The 27,876-nt window shown below is 35.5% G+C and overlaps 1 protein-coding gene across 3 annotated transcripts in view; it reads right to left on the reverse strand.

Annotated features, from left to right (window-relative positions):
* Positions 1-492: 492 nt before the first annotated feature.
* The window catches only part of TDRD3 (tudor domain containing 3), a 120,739-nt gene continuing 93,355 nt past the window's right edge, over positions 493-27,876 (reverse strand). For all 3 annotated transcript variants that reach the window (XM_074859546.1, XM_074859548.1, XM_074859547.1), the window contains 3 exons: positions 27,005-27,130; positions 6,475-6,611; positions 493-740 (listed from right to left, as the gene is read on the reverse strand). In XM_074859546.1, the coding sequence (XP_074715647.1) occupies positions 6,492-6,611; positions 27,005-27,130 (246 nt within the window). In that variant the 3' untranslated portion in view covers positions 493-740; positions 6,475-6,491. The remainder of the gene's footprint in view (positions 741-6,474; positions 6,612-27,004; positions 27,131-27,876) is intronic.

A 27,876-nucleotide genomic window follows, 5' to 3' on the forward strand; every position in this document is an offset into this window, starting at 1 on the left:
TTAAAATACTCATATGCATCTTTCCGTGGTTTTTATTTAAACTACTTTCCTGTACCTTCTAGAAATGTTTCTATATCTGTAATATAAATATTCCTGAAAAGAAAATATTTACCTAAAATTATTTAGAAAATTACTATTGAAACCAATGATTTATTTTTTTTTTCCCTTCGACCTTTTAATCATAGATCGTGAAAAACATAATAGGCAAATTTGTAATTTGGCCTTCAGCAACTTTGGAAAATGAACACAGAAAACACAGTCAAAACTTATTCAGAATTTCACTGTACAATAATTAGCAGAAAAATTTTAATGTTTCACTAATACTAGCCTAAAATCTAAATTAAAGGCCCAATCCTGTCTGCTTTTGAGAAAATATAAGCTCTACTAGAAACAATATTAGAAACAAAATCAATTCAAAATGAATGAAAATGATACATTAGTATTATGTTAACTAACAATGGAGGCTCAGTAAAAAGAATACAAGGCAAAGAATAGAATAGTGCACTGTCGTTTTATTGATGGCAGCAATGACAATTTGCCTCTTTCATATGTAAAAAGTATTCAGCTTCATAATAACTAAGAACTTTAAAAAAGTCTTTTGTGGTGTCAGGTCCAAACTCCTTCTGCTCACACGAGCTTTCTTTGTTCCATCCTGTTGCTTGGAAAAAGCCAGAATTTCTTCTAGAAGTCTTCAGCAAGCTGGAGCTGCCAGTGAATTTTCCCCCACCCCAAGAAGGTTTCTAAATAAAAAATAAAAAAAAAAAAAAAAAGATAAGCATAAAAACTCTCCACTCTTTGTGCAACATACACTTTAGTGCTATTTCATTTTCTTCCTCCGAAGGAGCGAATACCTGCTTTTCAGGACTTACAGAGATATAAGTTTTTAAAAGAATAAATCAGAAGGTTGCACTTCAATGCAATAAATATGATTGGTATAACACAAGGAAAGAACGCTTTCTGGCAGTGACTTCTCACAAAAATGCAGTTTCTCCATTGATAAGGTCTTCAATACAGATTTTTTAGGAAGTGTGTCAAGGTGTAGATTAATTCTGTCATGGAGCAAAGGAAGACCAAAGAAGCAAATAAGGATCAAGCACTTAGAGGTTCACGCTCTTAGATTCTTCCGAGTTCCCCCAAAAGCTATGACCCTTCAAAACACTCATTTCTGAGTAGTTTTTCCCCTTCTTTTTCATACTATCATGACATTCTATACAGGAAGTGTAAGCTCAGGATGTATTTTTGTTACTGTTAGATTCTAATTCTTGTATCTTGATTCTCTAGGAGGAATATTTTATTTTACAGTTAAAGCTAGTATTTGACTCATACCCTAGTGTGGGTTCAAGGGCTCTCAATGCAGTACTCTGATAAAATTCTGAGTTAGTGTTCTCTACCTCACACTGCTGGATATTAATAAACGATCACTTCTAGTCAACTGCAACCACAGCGAGGTACTAACTACCCCATACTTCTGTTACTTCACGTTAACATGAGTACTCTATCACTCTGTCTTCATAATAAACACCAAGTCAAGACTTCCTGCACATCTGCAGCAGTTGTCCTTAACACCCAAAGCATAGAATAGTGTGGCAAGCAGCTCTTCAGAAGGATAGAATCATAGAATGGTCTGGGTTGGAAGGGACCTTTAAAGCTCATCTAGTCCAATCCCCCTGCAATAAGCAGAGACATCTTCAACTAGATCAGGTTGCTCAGAGCCCCATCCAACCTGACCTTGAAGGTTTCCAGGGATGAGGCATCTACCACCTCTCTGGGCAACTTGTTGCAGTGTTTCACAACCCTCATTGTAAAGAATTTCTTCCTTATATCTAGTCTGAATCTACCCTCTTTTAGTTAAAACCATTATCCCTTGTCCTTTTGCGACAGACCCTACTAAAATGTCTGTCCCCATCTTTCTTATAAGACCCCTTTAAGTACTGAAAGGCTGCAATAAGGTCCCTCTGGAGCCTTCTCTTCTCCAGATTAAACAATCCTGTGGATCCAAATTCCACCTCTAGAAACCAACTAGGATTTTAAAAACTTAAGCCTCCTCACACTTAAGACCCCATTACACTGTAGACATAGATTATGAGCTAGTATTTGTCAATACTAATTCCAGATTCGCAAGAACAACTTCAACACCTAAATGAGTATGCTGAAAACTAGTCCAGGAAGCAGTACAGCACTGTATTTCTTCATTGATGTATCAGTGCCAGTAAGTCCTCCCTGCCAAGTGATGTAACATTACACATATAGGAGCTTTTGGGTCTGAGGTGATATGTCTACTGTATGGACCTAATATTTCATCTTTGATATGACCCTATTATACTCAATACAAATATGGCCAGCAAACTTTACTTTCAGAATTGTCCAAGTTGCTTTTGAAAACAAGGCGCCTTGGAATTTTAAATACTACAATATTAAAATGATATAGGATTTAACAATTTGTAATATAATCACCAAGGGCTCTCCATCTCTTTTCAGGAAAAAAATTAAGTTATTTTACATAATACAGAAGTACTCCTGAGGAAGTAAAGGTGTCATTAATCAATGATCTGGTGAAGAGGCAAAGCATCCTTCAGATGAAAGTTGAGGTAAAATTATGTTTCACTGGATCCCTTAAAACTTCCCCTGAGAAATCATGTCTTCATCTAATATGTTATCAAAAACTTGAAATAAGAAAAATATGCCATGCCCTCAAAAGCTCTGAAGAATAAAAAGGAGAAAAAGCCATATAGAAATCCACTTCTAGGAACCGACATTCAATATTCCTGAACTTTTACATGTCAAGAAATTAAAGTTACACTGTTGTACAAGTCTGGCTAAGCTGAAAGCAATTTAGAAAAGGACTATGCTTGATTTTCTGCCTACATTTAAAATCAGAGAACTGATTACATTCACCATTTATTTTTGGAAAAGCCTGAGAGATTTTCATTACTGGTTTCTCTCTAATTCCACTGTCTTCAACCTCATTAGGTCAAGTGTAATGCATTTCAAAATTCAATCTAAGATATAAAGTAGCATGAGATGTACTATGGGGAGCTATAAGCCATACCTGATAAGTATGTCCACCACCGTATCACCATAAACACTCCTCACATCACTTCACCTATCAAACAAGGCAAATGAGGGCAGCTACACTGGACTCAACATGAGCTTCAGAAAGCAAATCTAGCAGGTGAAATCTTGTCTGTACCACACAGAAAAAGCTTCTGGATACAGCGCTACAATACTTTTACCTTCAAAAAGATTGGCAATAGAGTGTTCTTAAACTGAGGAAGAATTTCCATTTTTTGACACTATTCATAGATGACCACAAATGCCCCACTCTTAAAGAGGAACAAGGTGTTCAGTTTTCCAAATATTCACTAGAACATAGTGGCAGAGTAAAAAAGCCGTATCACCAATTCTAGACAAAATAAAGGACTGTTTTGACTGGAACTAATACAGGAGCTAACTACAATTAAGTAGCAACACCCAACCTCTATACAGAAGGCATCTCTTGCCTCTCAATTTTCTTTTTCTACCTGAGTGATCCTAGTCTTCCAAGAACCTAAGACCAATTTGATATCTTGACAACTTCTTTTTGGTGTTAACATCCAATAGGTGTTACATTATTTTATGTTGAAATGTAGTTGAGCTTAATACTGGAAATTTTCCAAATATAAACCTAAATCTGATAAAGCAAGTAATTAAAATAGCTAGATTTAGCAAATAATTTTAATATAAAATACACAAATATTCTAACTGACTACATTTTAGCCATTTAGAGATAGTTTCCACTTAAGTAAAGTTCAAGACAATTCAGTTACAGCAGCCAAAGAAGATGGCATTGAATCTTTTGATCTAGAGGGAATGAATTTCCCTATCAAGAAGTTGTATTTTCTCATAATGAATTGCAGTTTACAGTGATAACTGTTTAAGGTATGTATAACTCCTACAATATTTGCTATCTTTACTGTAGAAGATAAAGTGCATAATATTCCAACAGAGTTGGACTTACAGAAGTAGCCAAAATTTATCAGGTTTAAGCTGTCACTGATTGTACATTGCACTGGGTTAGTAAATTCAGTTTTGGATGACAAACTGGCACTATCTATCTAACTGAAGCAGATGTTGAAGTAAACAGTCCTGGGCCAAAAGAGGACACAGGAAATACCTCATTTCATCAACTGAGGAAGAGAGTTTTAAATTATGATGAAGAAAAAGAAGGGTATATCTGGAAGCATGGTCAATAAAAGATGTACTTTTTAAAGCAAAGTAAGAAGTTGCTGAAAAAATATATTCAGCTTCATGACACATTTTCCAAAATAGATATTGATTTTTTTTTTTTTCCTGGATGAGAACAGTCCATTGCTACTTGTTGACAAATGCTTTTAGGTTTATTTAACCGACACTATTTAGCACATGAATCTAACCCCTTTATTTAGAGATGTCTGACAGAAAACAATAGTATTTGATCTGGGACAGGGAAAGGGCTGTAACTGTTTATTTTTTATGGTAGGTAGGTTTTGATACCAAGTCTGTTGTCCATTTAAATCAGAGTCCTGTTAGAATCTTCAAAGCAAGGTATAACAACACCTGCAAGGAACAACCACCTGTGCCTAGAAAGGTTGTTTCACTCTTCCCAACAATTCATTCACCCTCCTTGAGATACAGGAGTTACTATCACTCTCTCTGGATGTGTTTCCAACCCCCCCCCCCCCCCCCAAGCTGACCAAAGCCAAATACAGTTTTCTAGATTTATACTGTAAAATTAGAGAAATACAAAAAATATTAGATAAAGACACAAAAAACTCTCCCTAGTTTTGACTGCTGTCTACACTGAGCACATTGACACTCCTCTGAGCCAACTGAGCTGGTTTAGAACTCAGGTCAGGGCATACGCCAGAATTATTTCTGGATAAATTATCTCATGACATGTTTATTGATAGCGATTGATACACTTACTTAAAATAGAAAATCAAATTAGATGGGCAAAACCAGAATAATTATCACCTTGGCAAGAGGCAGGAATAAATTTTGCTCTCATATATTGCCAGTACTCCCCCAAATGGAAAAGATATTTTAGCATATGATGAAAAAAGTAAATCATACATTACTGCATGTCAGAAATATCAAAAGCTGCAGAGACCAGCAGCACCTATTAAGACAACTGAGTGTGGAGGGCTTGAGCAAGGAAAGGAACTAAAAAGAGCTGGGTAAAAATAAACTGGCTAGTATGGAAAAAAATCAGATTCAGGACAAAGATATATTGTAGATGTACACCAAATAGCATGCAACTTTACAAAGCTTTCTTTATTCAGGATAGACTTTTAATCAACACTTGAAAATTAAGGATTTAGAAGATCCACAAGTAAAATGTAAGCAGTATAACATACTTGGTTTGTTTAGTAAAAGAATTATAACTTGTATCTGGCTGGCCTTTTCAGATTTCTGAACATACATATCAGGTGTGTTTTCTGAGGATGATATATAATCCTTTAATTTCTGCTAATTAATAAAGTATAGGTGCAAGTATATCCTCAAGATTCAGAGTATGGTAAATATTCCTAGACCTTGTATTTCCCTATTCAATGGTGAGCTCACAGATTTTAGATTTTAGTGTTGCAAATTCTCCTTCCCATGCTAAGCAAAACAATAAAAAGAATATTCATCCACATAAATGGCTCATAAAAAGCAGAATATGGGATCTGGGACAGAGACAGACAGTACTGAGTTCAGCAGGGACTACAGCCACTTTTTTCAGAGAAACTAGTCCAATGTATGCAAATGAGAGAAGCTTGCTGCTGCTCTCAAGTGAAAAAGTACCAAGTAAAAGCTTGCTCAGATGAAATGAGTCCTTACATAAAGCAAAGTTAAAAAGCTATTTGCCAAAGTGTTCTTATTGCCTTCCCTCTTCTCACAGGTATATTAAGTCTTTTCCTACAGCCACAAAATCCAGAGAAAAAGAGGTATCTACGTTTATCATAAATATACTAATATCTCTAAAAAAATTTAGAAGTAATATGACAAACTATCTTCCACGCAGGCGATGGCAACAAGTGGTTTCTAAACTAAAAAGTAACAACCATAAAACTTTCACTTAAATGGTAAGACACTGATTTAATATCAGTAGTTCTTCATATGTGTAGCAATCACTGCTCTGTCCATGCTGCTTATAAACAGATTACCACTATTAAACAAAGTAGGTCATATACGTGCCGTTGCTTAACACTTTTTTTTTAAAATGAGAAACAAGGTTTTTCTAGGAATTGTCTATTTGCTTGCAAAATGGTGATTACAGTTATTTATTTGTTCAAAATATTCATCGTCAGCAAGCCAATGCTAGGGTTCTTATACAACCAACCACTGGCAAAGTTGTAGAAAGTTCTCTCACAAACTTCACGAAGACTGAAGAACACTGAAGTACAGAACAATCCAGATCTACTTTTCTTGAAAGCTAAACCCATAAATAAAATGTCAATATCATGTATTTACCTTTTATTTATTATTAATCAGTTTCTAGCTCTTGGGGGCTGATAAAATTGTTGAGTAGGTCGTGTGGACCGTCTTGGCTGACCATCACCTCCTCTGCGGAATTCTAGAGTTTGCTCATATGTTTCTTCCTCCTCCTCCTGCAGGTAAATAGCATTGTTTTAAATGGAAAAGTAGGAAAACGCATAATACATGACTAGGTATATGCATACATACACACACAACACATACACACACATATACATGTATGAATGAATTCATGCACACATAGCAACTGCTGGGAGTAGTGGGTTTTTCAAACCTAGCAAAGCTAACAAAAACAACATGGAGAATCTCAAAACTCAATCCCCAGGACAGCAGCAAAAGTTATTAAATATCTGCAGGAAAAAAGCATATATATATATATATATATATATATGAAAGCAAAATTATTTTCCAAGAGTCACACAGACAACCAACTCAAGAAGCAAGATAACCACAGCAAGAGAAATATCACCTTTTGGAATTTTAGAAATGTGTGTCAAATGAAATAAAAGAATTAGGAAATGGAAATGCAAGGAACAGCATCTGGCAATATGCATGCTAAAAGCACAGATCTGAAACAGTACATAAAAGTATGTAATACAGTAATAATGGAAAAAGCCTACAAGTATAGTGGACAGCAATTTAGATGTGAATTTGCTATGTGCAGCAATAATAAATATAACCTCTGAATAATGGCAGGAGAGGTAATTACATAATTGCAATATTGCATTCACTCCTAGGCATCTCAATATGAGAAAGATACTGACAAATTACATGGAGTTCAGAGAAAAAAAACAAAAATGATCAAGACACTGAAGAATTATTTTCAAAGAAAGATTAAAATAGCTACATATTTACTTTGGTCAAGAAATACTGAAAGAAAAAGCATTCATCTGATGTAATATTTGAAGGTGGTACACATTAAAGATAGAGAAAAATTTTAAGAGCATTAGAGCTGATAACAAAAAGAAATATAAGAAAAAACTATAGGTTAAAAAAAACCTGAACATGAGTATGATTGTCAAATGGTGTCTCAGGGAAACAGTTACTATTTCATTTCTTTAATATCCTAACACTACACTGTAGCAGACACCAGGTCTAGAGGGAACATGCTGTAAGAAATCCACTTTTGGGAAAAAATACTGAAATACATAATTCCCTTTCATTTGCACATACGAACTTACAGGAACACAAACCAAGAACACTGAATGATTCATTAAAAGTTTGTCAACAGTTCCAACACCCAGGAACTCTCTTAGGAGTGCAGCATGCATATAACAAAGAATAAGCAAATCACAGCAGTAAAATATTTCAGTGTAAGAGACACAAAAGGGAATTCTATGGCCTAAGTATCTTTTGGTTGTGAAAAGTCAGATATTACTCAAGAAACATCTTTCTGAACCAGCTTGAATATCAATAAACATGCATTTTTAAAATAACAGTTACAGACAAGCATATTTCTCATGGTAAGGTCTCCTATTTACAGGACATGTCTGTGGTCAATAGCTATATTTCCAGAACAACAGATTAAGCCCTACCACAGAGAGTCTGAAATAACTGTAGAATAAAGCAGATTTTCAACCCAATTGAATACAGCATAATTGATTTATATCTTTTAGTTTTGCTGTAGCCAAAGGCTGAGAACCATGGAATTCTGCCATAAAACTTACTTCTCTCAGCGTACCTCTTTTATTGCTTGCAGCACTATCGATTCCCTCATATAAAGAAGTTCAGAGACACTGATTATCCAAAAGAAAAAGAATAGAAGAGCAGATGTCTAACCATAAAATCAAGACAATTTGCAATACTGTTAGCCCTAGTACAAACCCTCAACTCAGTATATGAAGTAATCTCCCATCACTGACAACGCATGCTGTACAAGCATCAAAACATTAACAGGTAAGTTAGATGCCTGAAGTGGTCTAAATACATTTTGCTCTTCCAGTACGTTCCAAGAAACCTGAATATCTGAAAACAGTTCCATATTATTTGCCGAAAGAGTAAAGAAAGACACAACTGGAAGTTTTCTTAAAATTCTTTGCCAAAGCTTCAATCTAACATAAAAGAGCTCACTCTTCAAGAATAAATCCATGAATTTTCATATGTACAATATCTGGATTTCTCCAAAACTGGAAAACTAAATGGCATATATGCATGACTGAAAATTTAGCAATGCACACTGGTGTTTTCAAGAGACTGTAGCAAATTAGACATGAATCTTTTCTTTGTAACCTTGGTAGTCTTTGTTCAAAGGAACAGAACCTGAATAGTTTAGTGCATTGCATCTCACCTGTTAATAGCCAACCTCTTTCTGAGGATAAGTATATCATAGTAAATTTCTAGAACAGCAAATCTTCATCAAATCTCAAAGCTAATGTTGTTGATCCTTTGAATTCAGTAAAATCAAATTAAAACTAGAATTAGTCTTACACATGACTATTTTGATGTAGTTTTCTTTATGCATAGAATGAAAAGCTTCAGGTGAAATGCATTCTAATTCAACAATTTTTATTACAATAGGCAAGAGTGAAATGTGAATTCACATTCACTTTCTTGAGGCTCTGAATGAAAAGCGAGCAATGCAGCAAATCGTAATAACAAATGAGCAACAGAACACATTTCAACTGTTCCCTGATTCTTCTCTATGCACAGTGGCTCCCCACACAGTTACTGGTTGTCTTGTTGAAAACTGACATCTTCGCGTCAGATGACACATTGTCATTTGTTTCTTGGGTCTTTTTTCACTTTTGATCCTACTTGGATCTAACATTCTCCAAAGAAACAATTTGCCAAGCCATATCTTTATTAAACATTGTTTCTTGTTTTGCAAGTAATTGCATTTCTTTTCTTTGACCATTTCTTGATCACTGACCCTCAAACCACCACTGCTGATCTTTCATCCTTTTTCTATTGCCATTATGTTTTAATTCCACCTTAAGGATTTTTTCCTGGGTTCATCTTTATCTCAATTTACTTTAAGATCTCTCTAACCCATGCTCAAAAACCACCATCCCTCTTCTGAAACAGCATCCACCCTTTGTATACAAAACTTGTTATCTCTAATGTTCACTACTTTGTTTTTTCTGTTCTTCAACCTAAAAATTTCAGCTGTCTACATTTCTTCCATTATAACTCTGCGGTCAGTTAGATCACACATCTTGCCACCAACCCTATTTTCCCCAATCTTTCTTGCTGCTTGCTTTCAATTTATCAGTTGCTTATGGTTCATTCTGAATTACTCCATTTCCTACTTCCTTATCCATGTAAGATCTAGATTACATTTTATAAAGCAAAGGTGGCCATGAATGTCTCAGAGCATTTTCATTCATTACCAGCAGAGGTTCTATTACCAGTATACTACTCCAAAAACATATAGTTTATTACCTCCATCCTTCAGCTTATTATTCATTATTTATCTAATATTCCAGGATCCAGGACTGAGTTTTCTAGTACTTGCACAATGCCTACCTAGGGTTATGTACCCTGAGATTAGATGATAGCACTAAGCACAAACGCTAAAGATAGCAAAAACTGGAAGATCAACAGGAAAAAGCAAAGAAAAGTTTACAATGAAAACAACAACATGCATGAAGAAATTACTGCACTAACAGGTTAGAATGACAAGAGAGAGGGTGGAGGATGTCAGCATTCTTTAGGCATTTAAAAAAAAGCAAACAGGGAAGCATAACTCATAGGGAATTTCAGCTTCTATTAAAAATTTCACCATAAAAATCTGCTGTTATTTTGACATTTTTGTTCTATCTTGTAAGACAGACAAGAACTAAACAAGTGTAAAATGGGAATATATGCACACTCAGTGCTTTTACTTTGGATCCATACATTCTGAAGAGCTTGTACCACCACCATACTTTATCAGCTGAGCTTACTGAATCAGCAAGTAACTTTAGTCCAGCCAAGTGACTATCAGCATGCTTTTACATAAAAAATTCAATGGATTTCATGGCTGCAGAATAGTTATAAACCCAGCATTTAAAATACTTTAACAACCATTTTATTCTTAAAATTAACAATATTAAATTTATATTTCATTAAAAGCTTTCTCATTGAATTTCATTGCAAGACTTTCATTCAAAAAACTGTTTAGAAACTTTTTTTTAAAATACAGTCCTTGAAGTGAATACTTACTGTATAACTCCTGAGAATAATGAATAGGTGGATGACAGTAAAGAGCAGGACAGAAGTTATGCATTACACAAAACCTTTGCTGAACGTTATGCTCACATATATTTAGCATGCAGTTGCAAGTCACAGTTGAGCAGGTCCAGTAGTATGCCACCTACAAACTAGCTACCTCTGTCTATTCCTGCTTACGAACAGAAAATTCTGCTCTATTCACTGGGCTCCTCTGCTAAGGCTTTTCAATTATAGCTCTCTGGGCTATTAAGGGATGAGCACCAGAACCTGTGCAAGGAGGCATGAAGGAGCAATGTGGGGCCTGAAACCATGGGGCAAAGAAGAGACATAAGGCAATGAAAGCAGAAGACATCTTCCATATCAGTAATGTCAAACCGCTGTTTCAGTTTCAGCTGTAGTTTTAACTTCGTCCATATACTGAATGCATGAAAAACTTGCTGGACTCAGTACAAAGGAAGTGTTGGCTTCCTTACAAAATGAACTCTTCTTTCATGTGCATTTCAACTTCCATTTCCCCATCCAGATTTAATGCCTCTTTGCATTAACCACTATGCTGGCAACAGCTGTCTCCTGCTGTTAACACACCAAGTGATCTCTTGTTTGCTGGTTAAACTCCTTTCTTAAAACATTCAGTGTTGATCTCCTTGAGTACTTTAATCTTTGAATTTTGCATTTTCTACTTACCTGTGCTTGAATCAATTGGAAATGGACTGTAAGATTTTCCAGATGTATCAAAAAAAGAAACCAAACAGAAAACCCAACCACACTATAGCCACATTGAAAAACACACAAGTTTCCTAGAAAAAGCTAAACTTAAATATTTAAATTTCAATATATTACATAACCTATATTTCTAAGGAAAAAAAACATTACCTAAAGTGTCTACAATATTCCCTTAAACTTCTATTTTATCTGAATACTTAAATGGATTCTTAGAATTTCATAGTAACTAAGAATGAAAACAGGATTTTGTGAAAAAATGTGCTTTTATTAAGTGACAAAAACTAAGTTTTAAGTTATATGATCTTAGAGCAGCTTTAGGGCACAATTTCAAAAATTACTATCAAATGAGGTATGAAAATTCCAAGTAAAAGAGAAATTACCCCTAATGTAGACTTTTCAAGGACCTTAACCAAATACTGACTTTGTGACAAGAACATTTTTGAAGTGTCTATTACAGAATAATTCAACATATTTGCTTTTAATCAATTTCCTTTGCAAGTTATGCTTGTTACTTAAAATATCAGTTCCTCTCACAGAGTAATCTTCTTGCAGAGTAATCTTTGTGAGCCTGCACATGCTCACAGGTTTTTTTCACAGTACACAACACACTTAAATTAGATTGGGCTTATGGCCATATAAATTTCTGAGTTAAATTATGAGTGAGGACAAGTGCGATTCAAGGTTATACTGCTAGACCTACACAGAGCTGACCCCTGACTGCTGTCAGATTAATATAAACTCTTAGCCCTATTAACATGCCTTTAAAGAAGTCAGGGTAGCATTACATATTTAGAAAAATATACTTTTAGTATGCTCACACGTATCAAGTCAGACAATGCAGTAATGTATCACTGATGACTAAAAGTACACATAACTAATTGTAAAGACACCAAAAATATTACCTTTTTAAAAAAGTTATAATGTAGTAATCATATGATAGTTTTTTTAAATTAAAGTTTTACTATACCATTTAGAATGTTAACAGTAAGATACACAATTATTATTGTTACCTAACTCTTTCCTGGATCTTCTGAAGTGTATCAGCACACTACAATTAAATCTTTTGTAAGGAATCAACTATGTTGACAAAAGGAACAACTATGTTCAGGACAACCTGAACAAAGGAATCAACTATGTGACACCCTTAAATTTATAACCTAATTCTGACATGTAGTCTGCAGTGCTGTGGAGAGCTGCACCAATGTAATGTCTTGCTACTGCTTAAACTGTTTTCCTTTCTCTTCTGTACCTTTTTCATCACTCTTCTTTCCCCTTTCTTGCTCAGATGTACAGCTGCAACCTTTAACTAATGCACGTTCAAAAGGAAGGATGGTCAGGATTAGGGAGGAAGAACTCCTTCCTTCTCTCAGAGCTGATAGGTGGTCATCACTTGTGAAAATAAAGTGAGAGGAAGGCAAAAGACAATTCAAAAATAATCAGGTATCTCTTCATTCTTGAATCACCAATGAAAGGGACAAAAAAAAAAAAACACACACAAGAAGTGTGAAAGGCCATACACATTTTCTAACTCACAAAACCAGAACAATGACATTCAAGCTACATTCTTTCTTTCATCCTTCCCTATTGTCTCTATCTCTGTCTTTCTCCATATACATACTTCTAGGTATCCAGATATATTTTACTCAGGTGACAAAGAAAGAGCTAAAATAAGCACTTTATCTTCCATTTTGGATGAAAAAAATTTTGATATTAAACTGTTCTTAGAAAAGCATATAGAAAACCTATAGAACACCAGAATATAATTATAGAATACCTCTTTAAATTATTCAAATAAAAGAAAAACAAAAATCCCAAAATATAAAGAAAATATTTATGCATGCTTTTTGAAATTTTTCTCTCACATTGAGAAAGTACTGTTTTAGTGTTGACTTCTGGATGAAAACATTAAGTTGGTGAACTACAAGATATTTAAACAGACTAACCAGAATCTACCACAATGTACAGAAAGAGTTGCATTGTTCTAAGACAACAACAAGCAAAACAGGAAGAAAATGAAAAGATCACATACATTGGAAATGTTTGGCCTTATCATCTAAATGGATTTTTGAAAATGAATAGACTTTTATCTTGAACTGGCAAGAATCTCTAAGGCATGCTCAAAAAGAAAAGATTTTCATTTTAAAGTAAATTTTATCAGGAACTTTTAATTCAAATTAATTTTAAATTTCTTCTAATAGTACATGCCTGAGGAAATCTGACTTGGGCCACTTCCAATAAGGAAGCTCAATTCCATCAGCAGTAGGGACTACATAGGACTTCAAAGATATCTCTTACTGACTGCACTGATACATTGGCATTATTTTCTGTCTGTAAAGGATATGCAGGATAAACAACTATAAAGGATTTACAGAGTATACACATTCTTCTCCTACTTGAAAGTCATGACCCCACAAGCATCTAGTTACATATGCAACATTACAAGCATTAGATATAATTATCTAATGTGTACTAATATACGCATCAATCTGTACCGATGTACAGATGACAAACATGTATAAATGCGTATATACTCCATATGTAACTCTGGTTTGACTTTTACATCAAAACCATCAATAGCTTTGCTGAAGCTTTTAGCTCTAGCTTCACTATAGTAAAATATTATACTATAAAATAAAAGACAGTGGTGACAGAAATAGCAATATTAAATGTATTACGGAAACTGAGAGATTTACTGCAAAATCTTAACATAACTTTAATTGTCATTAAAGGGATACAACTGACTTGCTGTATGGTACTTTATGATTTACTACAAACCTCCTAAGACTCTGAACTGCAGCTACACAACTGTTTGTTGCCATTCTATATCCAGCCAGAATAATTCCTGCTCATTTACCTACTATACTAGTGCCCTCTTCTTCTCTCCTACTGTTTCACAAATTGTATGAGATTTTGATGTACTATACAAATAAAACACTATATTCTACTTTCAAACTCTGTACAAAGCCTTTTATGCAACAGAGAAATTCAGTTAATGGTTTCCCTAATGTGGGGGTAGTCAAATTCAAAAGTTACTGACAACTCATTAAATCAAACTTGCTGTTACGTCTTTTAAAAACAAACAAACAAAACAAAAAACCAACAAACAACAACAGAAACATATACAAAGCATTTGTTTCCCTCATTTACACTTAGAAAAAAGGAACTGATCCTTATGAAGGTATGTCTGTCTGCACTGAACATACACAGGCCACAAGTAAATATGTTCCTAACTATGGGACATAAAACTAGGTGACAGGGAGCTATGCCATAACATCTGTTACTTTTTCATTTTGAAAACAAAAATTTCAAGATGATCCTTCCCTAAGCAGTCTTTACATTAGCATCAGAAATAAATTAATGATAATAAATATTTCTGTTGACTTTTACTAAGCAAACCTCAGAAGTTAAATAATTTTACTTTTTCTTGACCAATTTTTGTAAAATTCTACAAAGCATTCTTCAGGGCCAGCAATTTATCAGCCTTATTACACATTAATTTAAGATACTAAATTTATAATAAATGATTTGAGTAATCCTGAAAAAATTGGATATACACTATTAACATTTTTAATTAGATTAGATAGATGGCACCAAGCTGTGTGGTGTGGTCAACACACTGGAGGGAAGGGATGTGCCATCCAGAGGGACCTGGACAAGCTTGAGAGGTGGGCTCATGCAAACCTCATGAAGTTCAACAAGGCCAAGTGCAAGGTCCTGCACATGGGTCAAGGCAATCCCAAGCACAAACACAGGCTGGGCAATGAGTGGATTGAGAGCAGCCCTGAGAAGGACTTGGGGGTATTGGTGGATGGAAAACTGACTATGAGCCAGCAATGTGTGCTCACAGCCCAGAAAGCCAAATGTATCCTGGACTGCATCAGTTGCAGGTTGAGGGAGGTGATTCTCCCCCTCTTCTCCACTCTCATGAGACCCCACCTGCAATGCTGTGTCCAGCTCTAGGACCCCCAGTATAAAAAGGACATGGACCTGCTAAAGCAGGTCCAGAGGGCCATGAAGATGATCAGGGGGCTGGAGCACCTCCCCTTATGAGGACAGGCTAAGAGAGCTGGGGTTGTTCAGCCTGGAGAAGGCTCCAGGGAGACCTTATTGTGGCCTTCCAGTACTTGAAGGGGGCCTACAAGAAAGATGTGGAGGGACTCTTTATCAGGGAGTCTAGGGATAGGACAAGGGGTAATGGTTTTAAACTGAATGAGTGGAGACTTAGATAGAAGGAAGAAATTCCTTTACTGTGAGGGTGGTGAGACACTGGTTGCCTAGAGAAGTTATGGCAGTCCCCTCTCTGGAAGTGTTTGAGGTCAGGTTGGATGGAGCTTTGAGCAACCTGATCTAGTTGTCCCTCATGGCAGGGGGGTTGGAACTAGATCATCTTGAGGGTCCTTTCCAACCCAAACCATTCTATGATTCTATGATTTATTTCATTTTCCTCTGATGAAAATATAAGTTGTGAGAAAAGCAGCCAAGCTTCAAACACAGCTAATTCTTAAATGATTCTGTTAATCAATATACATCCTGAGCTGTGAGTGAAGCAATAAACATTAGATACCAAGTGACAGAAAATTTGTAGATTCTTCAGGAAAAAAATCAAGAAATTGAAAATAGATGGATAGACAAGGAAAAGAATTACATACTTAAATCTGACACCACTAAAAGCAACACAACAGTTAACTTGGAATCACACCTTTTTTGTACTTCACTGTTTTTCAACTCTGAAAACAAAGCATTCATTTGTTTTTCCAATTACATTTCCATAAAACTAGGATAATGTAAGCCTGGGGCATGATTATCCCACAGACATTTTGCTACCTTATCTGTTCCCCTTAAGGGTACTGTGCAGGTTATTCATACTTGCAGTCATTCCCCGTGGCACATATTAAAACAAATGTGCAGGTTTAAATAAATTGTGAGGTTTGTGCTTGAAAAAACATACTCTACTGCAAGTTGTCACTATGTTCTCAACACAGAAAAAAATAATGAATTTAAAAAGTTTCTTAAAAATACACATTTAAGCCATTCACACCATACCCTCCCTCCTATTAGTAAAAGCTTCTTCACATGCAGTAGTATCAATATCAAACTATAAATATTTAAACGTTTATTTTCAATAATTTCTAAAAGAATTGTAGATACACTGAAGTGAGACCTGCTATTTAAGTAATACACAACCAGATGACACATCAAGTTTTCTCAATTCAGCAAGAAGGAAGCCACAAACTGGAAGTGGAAATATTCTCAACACATAAATTTAACATGAAATCATTAACAGTAACCACTATAAGGAGTTATGTACCATAAGGAGTTATGTTACTATAAGGAGTAATGGTGCCAGTTTTCAGTAAAGAACAGCAAATTAAGTGTCCTCCATTCCTCCTCCCACACACAACTGTCAGCCCTTCCCTCTCCCCAACATTTTTTAAAATTTTTGAATAAATATTCATCCATTTTTTCAGAACATCAAGTTGAATGAAGGCCTCTAGAAAGGTCTAGTTTACATTAGTAATACAGACAGTCTTAAACATACAGTGAAAATGAATACTTGTATAGACTTGGAAAAAAAATTCAGCATTCAGTTTCTTTGCACTAAGTGCACTCATAAGCAAAACCATACACTTCCATATGGGGGAAGAAGTATTTTCTGTATTGCTGGACTTACTTAGTATCTAATCAGAAAATTCTGCCAACAAAAATTTCAGAAAGAAACACTAAGTGATACTATGAGATTATCTAATGTTTTGCTGTTAGGGCATGAATCCATTATCAAAAACTAAACAGGGAAGTAGTAAGTTTTGATGACATTTTAGGTGAAACAGAATGCTGTGTGGACACACTCACCCATGACTTAATTTGGCATACAAATCTCATCATGTGTACAACCAGTAAACAAAGGCCTATGTGATTTTACTTGTGAATGACCAACCGCACAAAAAAGATTCAGAAAGTAAAACATGGCAAAAGTTAAATACACAGACAATTTTTAAACAAACAAATATATCCCAACTCCTAATTAAAAAAAACAACCCCCACAAAACTGCTTACAGGTGGTGCAGAGACACAGGAATTTAAGAAAGCCTTAAATTTATTCACCAAAAGAGTTGTCAAGCATTGGAACAGGCTGTCCAGGGAAGTGGCTGACTTAACTACCCTGGAGGTAGTTATGTATATCACAGAATCACAGAATCGTCTAGGTTGGAAAAGACCTTGAAGATCATTCAGTCCAACCATCAACCCAACACTGACAGTTCCCAACTACACCATATCCCTAAGCACTATGTCAACGTGACTCTTAAACACCTCCAGGGATGGGGACTCCACCACCTCCCTGGGCAGCCCATTCCAACGCCTAACAACCCGTTCTGTAAAGAAATGCTTCCTAATATCTAGTCTAAACCTTCCCTGGCGCAATTGGGGCCATTCCCTCTTGTCCTATCGCTTGTTACTTGGTCCAAGAGACTCACCCCCATCTCTCTGCAACCTCCTTTCAGGTAGGTGTAGAGGGCGATGAGGTCTCCCCTCAGACTCCTCTTCTCCAGACTAAACAACCTCAGTTCCCTCAGCTGCTCCTCGTACGACATGTGCTCCAGACCCTTCACCGGCTTCATTGCCTTTCTCTGGACACGCTCGAGTAATTCAGTGTCTTTTTTGTAGTGAGGGGCCCAAAACTGAACACAGGAATCGAGGTGTGGCCTCACCAGTGCCGAGTAAAGGGGTAAGATCCCTTCCCTGTCCCTGCTGGCCACGCTATTTCTGATGCAAGCCAGGATGCCATTGGCCTTCTTGGCCACCTGGGCACACTGCTGGCTCATGTTCAGCCGGCTGTCAATCAACACCCCCAGGTCTCTCTCTGACTGGCAGCTCTCCAGCCACTCCTCCCCAAGCCTGTAGCGCTGCTGGAGGTTGTTGTGGCCCAAGTGCAGCACCTGGCATTTGGCCTTATTGAAACTCCTACAGTTGGCCTTAGCCCATCGCTCCAGCCTGTCCAGGTCTCTCTGCAGAACCTCCCTACCCTCGAGCAGATCAACACTCCCACCCAACTTGGTGTCTTCTGCAAACTTACTGAGGGTGCACTCGATCCCCTTGTCTAGGTCATCAATAAAGATGTTAAACAGAAGTGGCCCCAAAACCGAGCCCTGGGGGACACCACTCGTGACCGCTGCCAACTGGATTTAAATCCGTTCACCACAACTCTTTGGGCCCAGCCATCCAGACAGTTTTTAACCCAGCAAAGAGTGTGCCCATCCAAGCCGTGAGCAGCCAGTTTCGCCAGGTAGGGACGTGGTTTAGTGGTGAATGACCAACTGCACAAAAAAGATTGAGTCCAACGATTTTAAAGGTCTTTTCCAACCTAAACGATTCTAAAGCTCTAAAATCTGATCTTCACCAAATTTTTATGACTACACATAATTAGTCAAGAAGTTAGGAACAAAGCAGAAGAAACCCCAAACTTTTCTACGTGTAAGAAAAGCAAAAGCACTACATAATAACCCCACACAGACATCAATTTACTCACGTTCGCAGTACTTCCCCTTCCCTCCTTGACATGAAATACTTTTCCAGGTTGAGAGATCAAAGTTTGCTGAGTAGCTCCTTCCTTTAACTGGCCTGGAACTCATGGGAGACTCAACTATCTCATTGCGGACTCAACTCCTCTCCTCTCCCTGGACAGTGATGATGAGATACTATGAGTTATGATGCAATTTCCAATGGCTGGGTCTCGCAACGCCCAGCAGTGAGGATTGCTGGTGTAACCTAACGGGTGTCAGACATCAAAAGGAGGCCAATTACATGCACAGGGAAAATAAGCGAGACTGGAATGGGCCAAGAAGGAAAGTAAACAAGACATGAAGTCCCACCAAGTCTTCATCCAGTATCTTATAAAATTTTACTTTCAGCCCTAACACTTAAGAAGGTTCATCATCACTATCCTAGAGTGGAAAAGTACACTGAGGATGCTCTGTCAGGAAAGGAACAAAGATTACTGCAATAGCTAAACATCACTGTTTTCACTTTCTCCTATATGCCACTTGACCCACAGTGGAAGTCCTATATGAGCAAACATAATGTAGGGAAAAAATGAAATGCCCAGGAGATCAGAAAACATATCAACTTAAATTAAAAAAGGAAACAGGATACTATGACATAGCTATTCAAACCTTTCAGCAAAATATTTCATACTTACTGAAATGAACCTACATGAAATAAGCTCTTAAGATTTCCAGTAAGAAGTTAGAAATAACGTTTCCAACTAGGTACTCATGAAAATACTTAGCGAGTATAGGGTAATGAAAGAACAAAAACAAAAAGACCACCAATAAATGTGCTTCATAAGCATAGGAGAATCTGAAACAATTTTTCTGAGCAATGAAGATATTCCCTGATATCCTCCTACATGATAGCATGTCCCAGGTTAAAAGATCCTATGATGTTTCATGTTCAGTGTGTGGGACATACACAATGAATGCACAAAACATGGAAAAAAAACCCCTATATAGCCATCACATATTTATTGCTTTCTTGTTAACCAACTCTCAGAGAAATATGTATTCCACTTCAGCAAAGAGCTCTTCAATGCCACACTTAATTCTTAAAAGGAATATTGAAATAATCTCAAAATCTTTGACATTCAACGCCACAATAAATTATAACAATTAGCTTTATACTGATAAAAAAATGCATCTTGACTAACTTAGCAAAGATCTTAAATGCTCTGCATAACTTTGAAGCAAATACTACTTCTCTGAAAAATCTAGATGTACCAAATTCTGAGAAGGCAAGCAAGTTTTGTAGGGAAGATGACAGACCAAAACGTTTCCTCTTCTGTTTATGCTTTCTACAGATATTCTGAGAAAACTGATTAATTGATACTATTCTTTGACAACGTGAACAATTTATCTAGCTCAGACATCCACATGCACTCATTTAGTAAGTCTATAAATGTCTCTCGGGACATGAAAGAAACCACAAAATGACATTATTAATATGAAGAAAATCAAGTATGAGTAGAGTCCTTACAAAATTTACCCTTAGAAAGCAAGCCAACAGAAGCAGAAAAAAACATCTCTCTAAAAACCAAAACCCAACCCAAACCCCGACCAAAAACACCCACTAAACAAAAAAATGAGTAATTTCATGTGCTTTAACATTTATTAAAAAAAAAAGCAAATCATTTTTCTGAAAAAAAAAAAAAGCCTTCACAGTCAACTTTTTTAGTTCTTACATTATAGAAGACTTCTTGTTTACAGATATATACAGACTTCTTGTTTACTGATAACATGTCCAAGCCATCAAACAAGGAAACTCCCCATCCCACAAGCATTCCAGACATTAACCATCCCTGTATAAGGAAACTTCAGGAACTTATTTAATGTGTGTCTTCAATATACACTGTATATGTAACAAGGAGTAACATCTGGATTCATATACACATACCCCAGTACAAATTAGGTTTGTCGTTGCTTCTCTTCTGCAATACCAAGCCAACAGCATCATGTCTCTCTTCCCTAGAAAGCAACCAGTCAGGAATACTACGCCAATACCTCCAGTCTCCTCTTTAACTAAAATCCTTTGAATTAATCTATTAAATGTGAACAAACTCAGAACACTGAAATGTGAAGTAGACAGGGAAATCAGAAGAGAAATGATGATGGCAGGAGCAGTCCAGACATTTTTACACATCAAACTTCTTTTACATACTCAACATGTTCAACCTCAACACAAACAATCCAAAGAAATCTGAGCATAAAATGCTTCAGAAGTCTCAAAACAAGAATCTGAAGAACTTCCTTCACATGACAAAAGGATGAAACACAATATTCAAAACGGTTAAGCTATGCTATCTCAAAACAAAATTGCAAGTACCTTCAAAGGAAGGTGTTTAGTAAGGAAGTGTCTCTCAAAATAAACAACCTAAGGAGCCCATATAGTCTCCAAATAATGAATTATCATCATATGCAATTACATTTAATAACAAGGGGGTGGAGGGAAGGAGAAGAACATGGTAGTCGTCCAAACTATGCTGGTTTAACTGTCACAGAATCTTTCTTTAACTACAGACTCCAAGAATAACGTGTCGTTAATCTGATTCGTACAGATGGCAATAATTTGCAATGATATTTCATAGTCTGATGAATACAAAATGCTCAAGTGGAAGACTCAAACCTGTTTTGCAATGCCTAATGATACACACAGAAAATTGAAAGAAATTCTTTTATGCTTAGTATAAATTACTTCCTCTCAACTCAAATTTGACTGCTTTTAGTTTATTAGAAAGTAAAATGCAGTTCCTTAACCACCTTTAAATGTCAGTTATTACATTTCAGCTAAGGTCCAGTAACTTTCAGAGGAACAGTTGTGATCATCTGTCTATATTCCAACATGGATACACCAAGCTAAAGTCTGAAAAAATATGTTGTTTCTCAGAGAATAGAGGTGCTAAAGAAAAATACGTACTAGCAGTTTATCAGAATAAATGCTTCCACAATGCTTGTCTCTAAATACTGCCTCTTGAAAGAAGGCCGGGGAAATAAATACATTACATAAAGAATTATGCTGACAGAACTTGAAGTTTAATTCTGTGTAAAGGCATGTATGATTATGCTCTGCAACAGATGTGATGGAATTTAAGGCAAAATTTCCAGTAAGTAAAAAGTCTCTGGTAAGAAAATTTACAAAAAAACCCCATTTGAATATACTATGAAAAGTAATTTTTCAGCCTGGCAGACAGAGGCAACTGAAGTCACCACGTACTGGTGAGATGGAAAATGAGACATCCCAACAAAATAACTGCCTAAAACTGAAGGGTTTTAATAAAGCAGAAAGATCACTTTTTGTGGAAACTAAATCCACACTGGTAACTTTTTAGATTAAAATTAGTTAATTAATAAATATGTACCACCACTCAGGAAGAAGACTAGCCCAAAATAGTCAGATTTCATTGAATTTGTTTAGTCAATGAGCAATTATGAACTGTAAAATTGTTCTAGAGATTTTTCCAAACAGTACAGAAGCCAAAGAACTAAAGACATCAAATTGTTGTCCAATGCAACTATTTATTCTACAGTAATCTTAGAACTGGTTAAGTAGACTGTACAATTCTAACAGCCTTGATTTTAGTATAGACAATGAGGAGAGAAGCTAGACAAGAGATCTACTGCACCTAATTAATTATTCAATTGGAAAGACTTCCTGCTTGACACACAACACAAAAAGATCATAGTGTGATGCCAAGGCCATCCAGGCCAAAAAGCCATGAAGAAATAGCACCTAATCCTTCAAATAAGTATTTGCTTGTTGTAAATCAAGATACTGGAAACAGGTTCAAAGCCTCCATAAAACCAGTAGGCAAAAGGCTTCTCCAGCTTAACGAGGCAGCTATAAGCCTTCACAATTTAGTGGTTTTCAGTGTTGCTCTGCATATTGCTGGAGAGAGGTTTGAACACCTTCAGAAAAAACTCACAGGAATTTACTTCTTCACTTACCTGAAAGAAGGGACAGGTATAAGAAAGCCCTGAAATACAATCTGATTTAAGATAATTCAACACATCCAGATGCTCTTAAGAGCTCTGTGAGGTACAAGACCCAATGTTACCAAATCTGAGCTCTCAAATGTCTGCCAGCATCAATTAACTGTAATCCAAAACCCTTTGCTATTTCCTTAACTCATTTCTTACTGGAGGAATGAGTTGAGGGAAGCTGCAAAGTGGATTTTGAGTCGCCACAAAACAAATTATAGAAGAATTAGGATTATACATACCTTAATAATAGCTTTTACCTTCTAACCTCTTAAGGCAGAAATACAGTGCAAGATACAGGAAGAGAAAACTAAGCTAAACTAGACTTAATAATTAGTATTTTTAAGTGAATTACTGTAAGCAAAGAGTTTGTATAAGTTCTAGCTTGCTTTGAAAGCAATCAGAATAAGGCCATAACATATACAAGTGCGAAAATTACAGTCTTTATTTCCTTCATATAATAATAGAAAACAAAAAGAAGAAGGGTAATCCTTGTGTAAATGGCAGAACAAGGCCTATCATGTGACTGAAGAAATACAGAATGGAAAAGTGGAAAGCAAGGACTTGGTTTTGGGGAAAAAATGTCACAAGATAAGCACTTAGGCTACATATTTTCATAATTTATTAAGGAAAAAAATCCTCCAAGTTAGAGAATAAAATTAAGACTTAAATTTTACAGTATTATGTTGACTTTATTTAATTTTCTTTTCACAGAACAAACTATCGAGTCAGGAAGGCCCTTAATGTTCCATGCTTTTCAGCTGTTAGTATAATCTTACATATTTTACAAGGAAAAACAAGCAGTTCTTATTTCTACAATGGCTTTTCAGTGATTTTTTTAATTGGGATTATAATATTTTCATTTAGTGACCCCTGCTACATTGAGGGAAATAGAAGGGTACAGTATTGTAGTGTTACATACAAGGTATTTAGAAGAACTCTAAAACAGTGGAATCCAAATATAATTTTATTATTAAAAATATTTATGAATTGCATACCTAAGACATATTTTGCAAGCACTAAGAAAAAAAAAAAAAAAAAAAACAGTTTTAGTGTTCTTACATATATTTATATGGGTATGGTATGTTATTATTGAAAAAAATTCTCCACTAGCTTTTTGATTTACTTTATGTAAAACAGAGCTTTATCTTCTATATTTCTAACCATGAGGAAAATAAATAGCAGTATGTTTGGTGTCAGAGGGACTGAAAGCTTATACAGACTCAGGCAAACTGGGTGATGGACAGTATACAATCAATTATTAAAGAATCTTAAGATCATCTACTAACAATTTTTCCATTAAAGTGAAAAGCACAATGTATCCTGAAAATATCAGGCAGATTCAATCTACAGTCAAGGAAAAAAAAAAAAGGCACAAACAAAAAACACCAAAACCAAAAATCTTGTACTAATGCAGTGCCATTCAGTATTAAGAGATAGCAGGAATAGAGATGACTGTTAATTAGAAGGGGGTGAAAAGAAAATGAAATTATATTAAACCTCCTAACAATGTAAAGAATTTTCATTAATTTACTACTTTTGATAATTATAAAGGTTCCCAAAAGTAGACCAAAAGCTCGGGTGCTTAAACAACAGGTCATGTAATCAAAATAAGGTCACTGTGATATTTTAGCTGTTTTTTCAAGTGACCAGTTGACCAACTTTTTGCTTTTCTTTTTTTTTTTTTTCTTCTTCCTCCCAGTAGTATACTTTCACTAGCATATATTTGTTAGAAAAAATAAATTCAACACATGAGTACCAAAAACTGTACTGGAGAAAACAGTAGAGAATAATCAATTCTAACACATAGACTAGATTTATGTCTTTAAGTCAATTCACTGAATCTTTTCTTAATATCAACAACTCTTTCAAAAAGAGGTCTGAAAAACTGGCAATATTAGGACATCAGAACTCACATACAGTATATTTCTACGTTAGTAACAAGTCTTCAGTAAAGACAGCTAAGAAAGACTTAGCTATCTGGAAGTTACCTGGAAAGACTGAAATAAAACTCAGCATAACACTTCTAATAAAACAAGTTCATTGTTGCTGATAACACCAATCAGTGAAAGAGAAGTAATTATTGAAGTCAGTTTAAAATCTGTTTTGTTCTCTTGTAAAGAGGAAATATCACAAAGTTACTTAAATCTTATGACAAAGAATTAAGTATTCAGCAGCATAACTTTGTTCTGCATTTGTGTGTGCATGCTACCTAGATTTATATAGTAATATGAACACTGAGACAAAGAAAAGTGACCAACAGTGTTCAGCACAAAAGACAAACCCGAGTATCAGAACATGACTCCAATGGGTGATTAAGAACTGCAAATGCATAATGAAGACTAGAGTTAGCATCCAAACACAAAAAAAAGTGAAGAGCAAGGTCCTAATCAACTTTCTCCTCCAAAAATCCTATAGCTGCAAGGACCTTTTTAGCAACAAAAGAGTAAAACCTGGGAAAGAAACGAAAAAAATTTTGTTTACTGTGAAGATGTTGGTTATTTATCTTAAATAACTACAATGATCTAAATTAGTTGCTTGAATTTATGCTATTCACTTCGGCTCCCCTGAGAAAAAAAAAGAACCTTGAGAAAGGTACCTTTCATTTATGAATGGACTGAAAGGTCCTTGGAAAAATCCTTATTTCTCCCCAGTACCAACTGAGGAAGCCTCAATGACTAGATCAGGATGCAGCATAATGTTAGGACTATGCTACTTCAGCAGCAGAATCCCCTCTCCATAGTCTCCGCACCTTGTGTCAGCTTTAAGAAACTAACTCTGAAATAAAACAAACAAACCTGGGGGGAACAAAAAAGCAGTCCATCTCATTGGATTCATCCTGTGGCTACATGACTGATGATCCAAGATGGGAGGCGAGGGAAGAGGAAGAACATGTGGTCAGAGATAGGTAGAAGAGGCAGGAAGAATGACCACTGCTTCAGGTTGGCATCTCACTACTAGATCAACTTAGTCTTAACACCAGGCCAAGAGACTGTGACAGCTAACTTTCAGAGGGTTAAAGTAAAATAAAAGCCACTCCTCAAGAATGTAATCAAAAGCATGAAGGCTGATTATTAACCCATAAAAAGGGTTAAAGTAAGTACAATCATACAGTAAGAAACTAGCACCTTAAAAGCTCAGCTAATGGGATAAGAATAAGCAAAAAAAGGAAAAAGGTGAATTTTCATACAAATAGCAATGCTTCAGCTGAGAAGAGCTTCAGGTATCTTTTTAAGTAGAAAAAGGCCATCTCAGAGGCCACAAAGGCATCTGAGAGCTAAAGGCAACAACACAAGTTGAAAACCACTGGCAGAAAACAGTTGTTGACTGTTCAGCCTCTGCAACAGTAATAACAAGGCTATATGACCCAGAGGTAAGAAATTAAAATAAGCACAGTCAACTCATCATTAAGGAATCAGTATACAGATATGAATACTTTTTGTGCAGCTTTTTATAGTAAGAGTAAACAGCAAATAATTGTGCATATTTTTTTAAAAAATAAAATGTACCTCTATTTCCATGACATTCACAAATAAAGCCTTTTGAAATTTCCAACTTCTAAGGCTAATACATTCTAAACCTCATAAAAAAGATTTCAAGGCATACACCTCCACCACAATATTTAGCAAAGAAGAAATAATTGAAACAAGAATAAAATCACGATACAAAACAGTGATACATATGTCTATTTTTAGCCATACATACACATGTAGTAAAAACCTTCATAATATATATTTTAAAAGACTATTTCCTAACCTTTACAGAACAACATACAATACATGAAATAAACCGGAAAATTGTATTTAATAGAGTAAGCAACAACTTTTAGAGAGAATATATGCATAAAACTTTGGCTGACAAGTCAACTATTCATTTTCAAACAAAACAATTGAAATTTATTATACAGGAGGAATACTACATGATGATACACTTTTATGAAGTTTCATATAGACAATTAAAAGTTGCGATTTTGTGTATTTGCTTAAATATTTTTCTACACATGCAATCAGCACTCTTTGCATAAGTAGGCATTAATTTCTGTAGGGTTACAGCTTTTGTACAGACTATGCAGTTTATATTTTTTAATACAATTTGTTATCACATACCCACGTGTCTGCATGAACAGGCCTGATGTTGCTGAGAAGCACCTCTTCATAATTTCCATAATCACAGAATTTAACAACTGCTGTTGTCCCAGAAGAATGGAGAGCTTCAATTTCTGCTCGGTAGAACTTAAAAGAGAAATTTTCAAAGGTCATAAAATACTACCTGAAATACCACCAAGAAGTTAACAACTACCTTTTCATATATGTGTGTGTATATATATACACGCACATATTTAGTGTTAGTCAGTATTATATTTTGAATGAGATTTGCACCAGATATTAAACTTCCACATGGTAGACTGCAAGGACACAGTAGAATATATAGAATACTCATTGAGAAAATATGCAGCTTACGAAATGAGACTGAACATTCAAAAGACTTCATTTTTCTGAAAGCAGAACAAATTCATCACTAACAAAAATGCTGTTGTATACAGAGAAGGGTTACTGTAATAGTTTCTTAATACACATGTATCAGTAAGTGCCTATCAGCCATATACACTGTAGATACTAATATATACCTATTTTAAAAAACATAATATGATAAAAATATGGTAAAACTGTTCGTTCAAGAAATCCTTTTTCTAAACACAAAACTTTATTTTTTGACATTTATGCAAACACAGATCAGCTTTCTCTAAGATATTAAATCGCTTTTATCTTACTGAAAACAAAGAAATCACTGCCTCCTAACATGGTTAAGCTCAACACTGTATTTTACCATCACATTTCAAAACTGTCCTAGATGTGAGTAGTAGCATTTATCTAACTACCGAAAAAAAAAAAAACCAACCTCAAAAAAACCCCCTTCTAATGTGATGAATACTTTTCAGGTAACAGTTTGGGATTACCTCGTATCTGCTTATTTTGCA

The sequence above is a fragment of the Strix uralensis genome, chromosome 2 (assembly GCF_047716275.1).
Source record: "Strix uralensis isolate ZFMK-TIS-50842 chromosome 2, bStrUra1, whole genome shotgun sequence".
Classification (NCBI taxonomy): Eukaryota; Metazoa; Chordata; class Aves; order Strigiformes; family Strigidae; genus Strix; species Strix uralensis.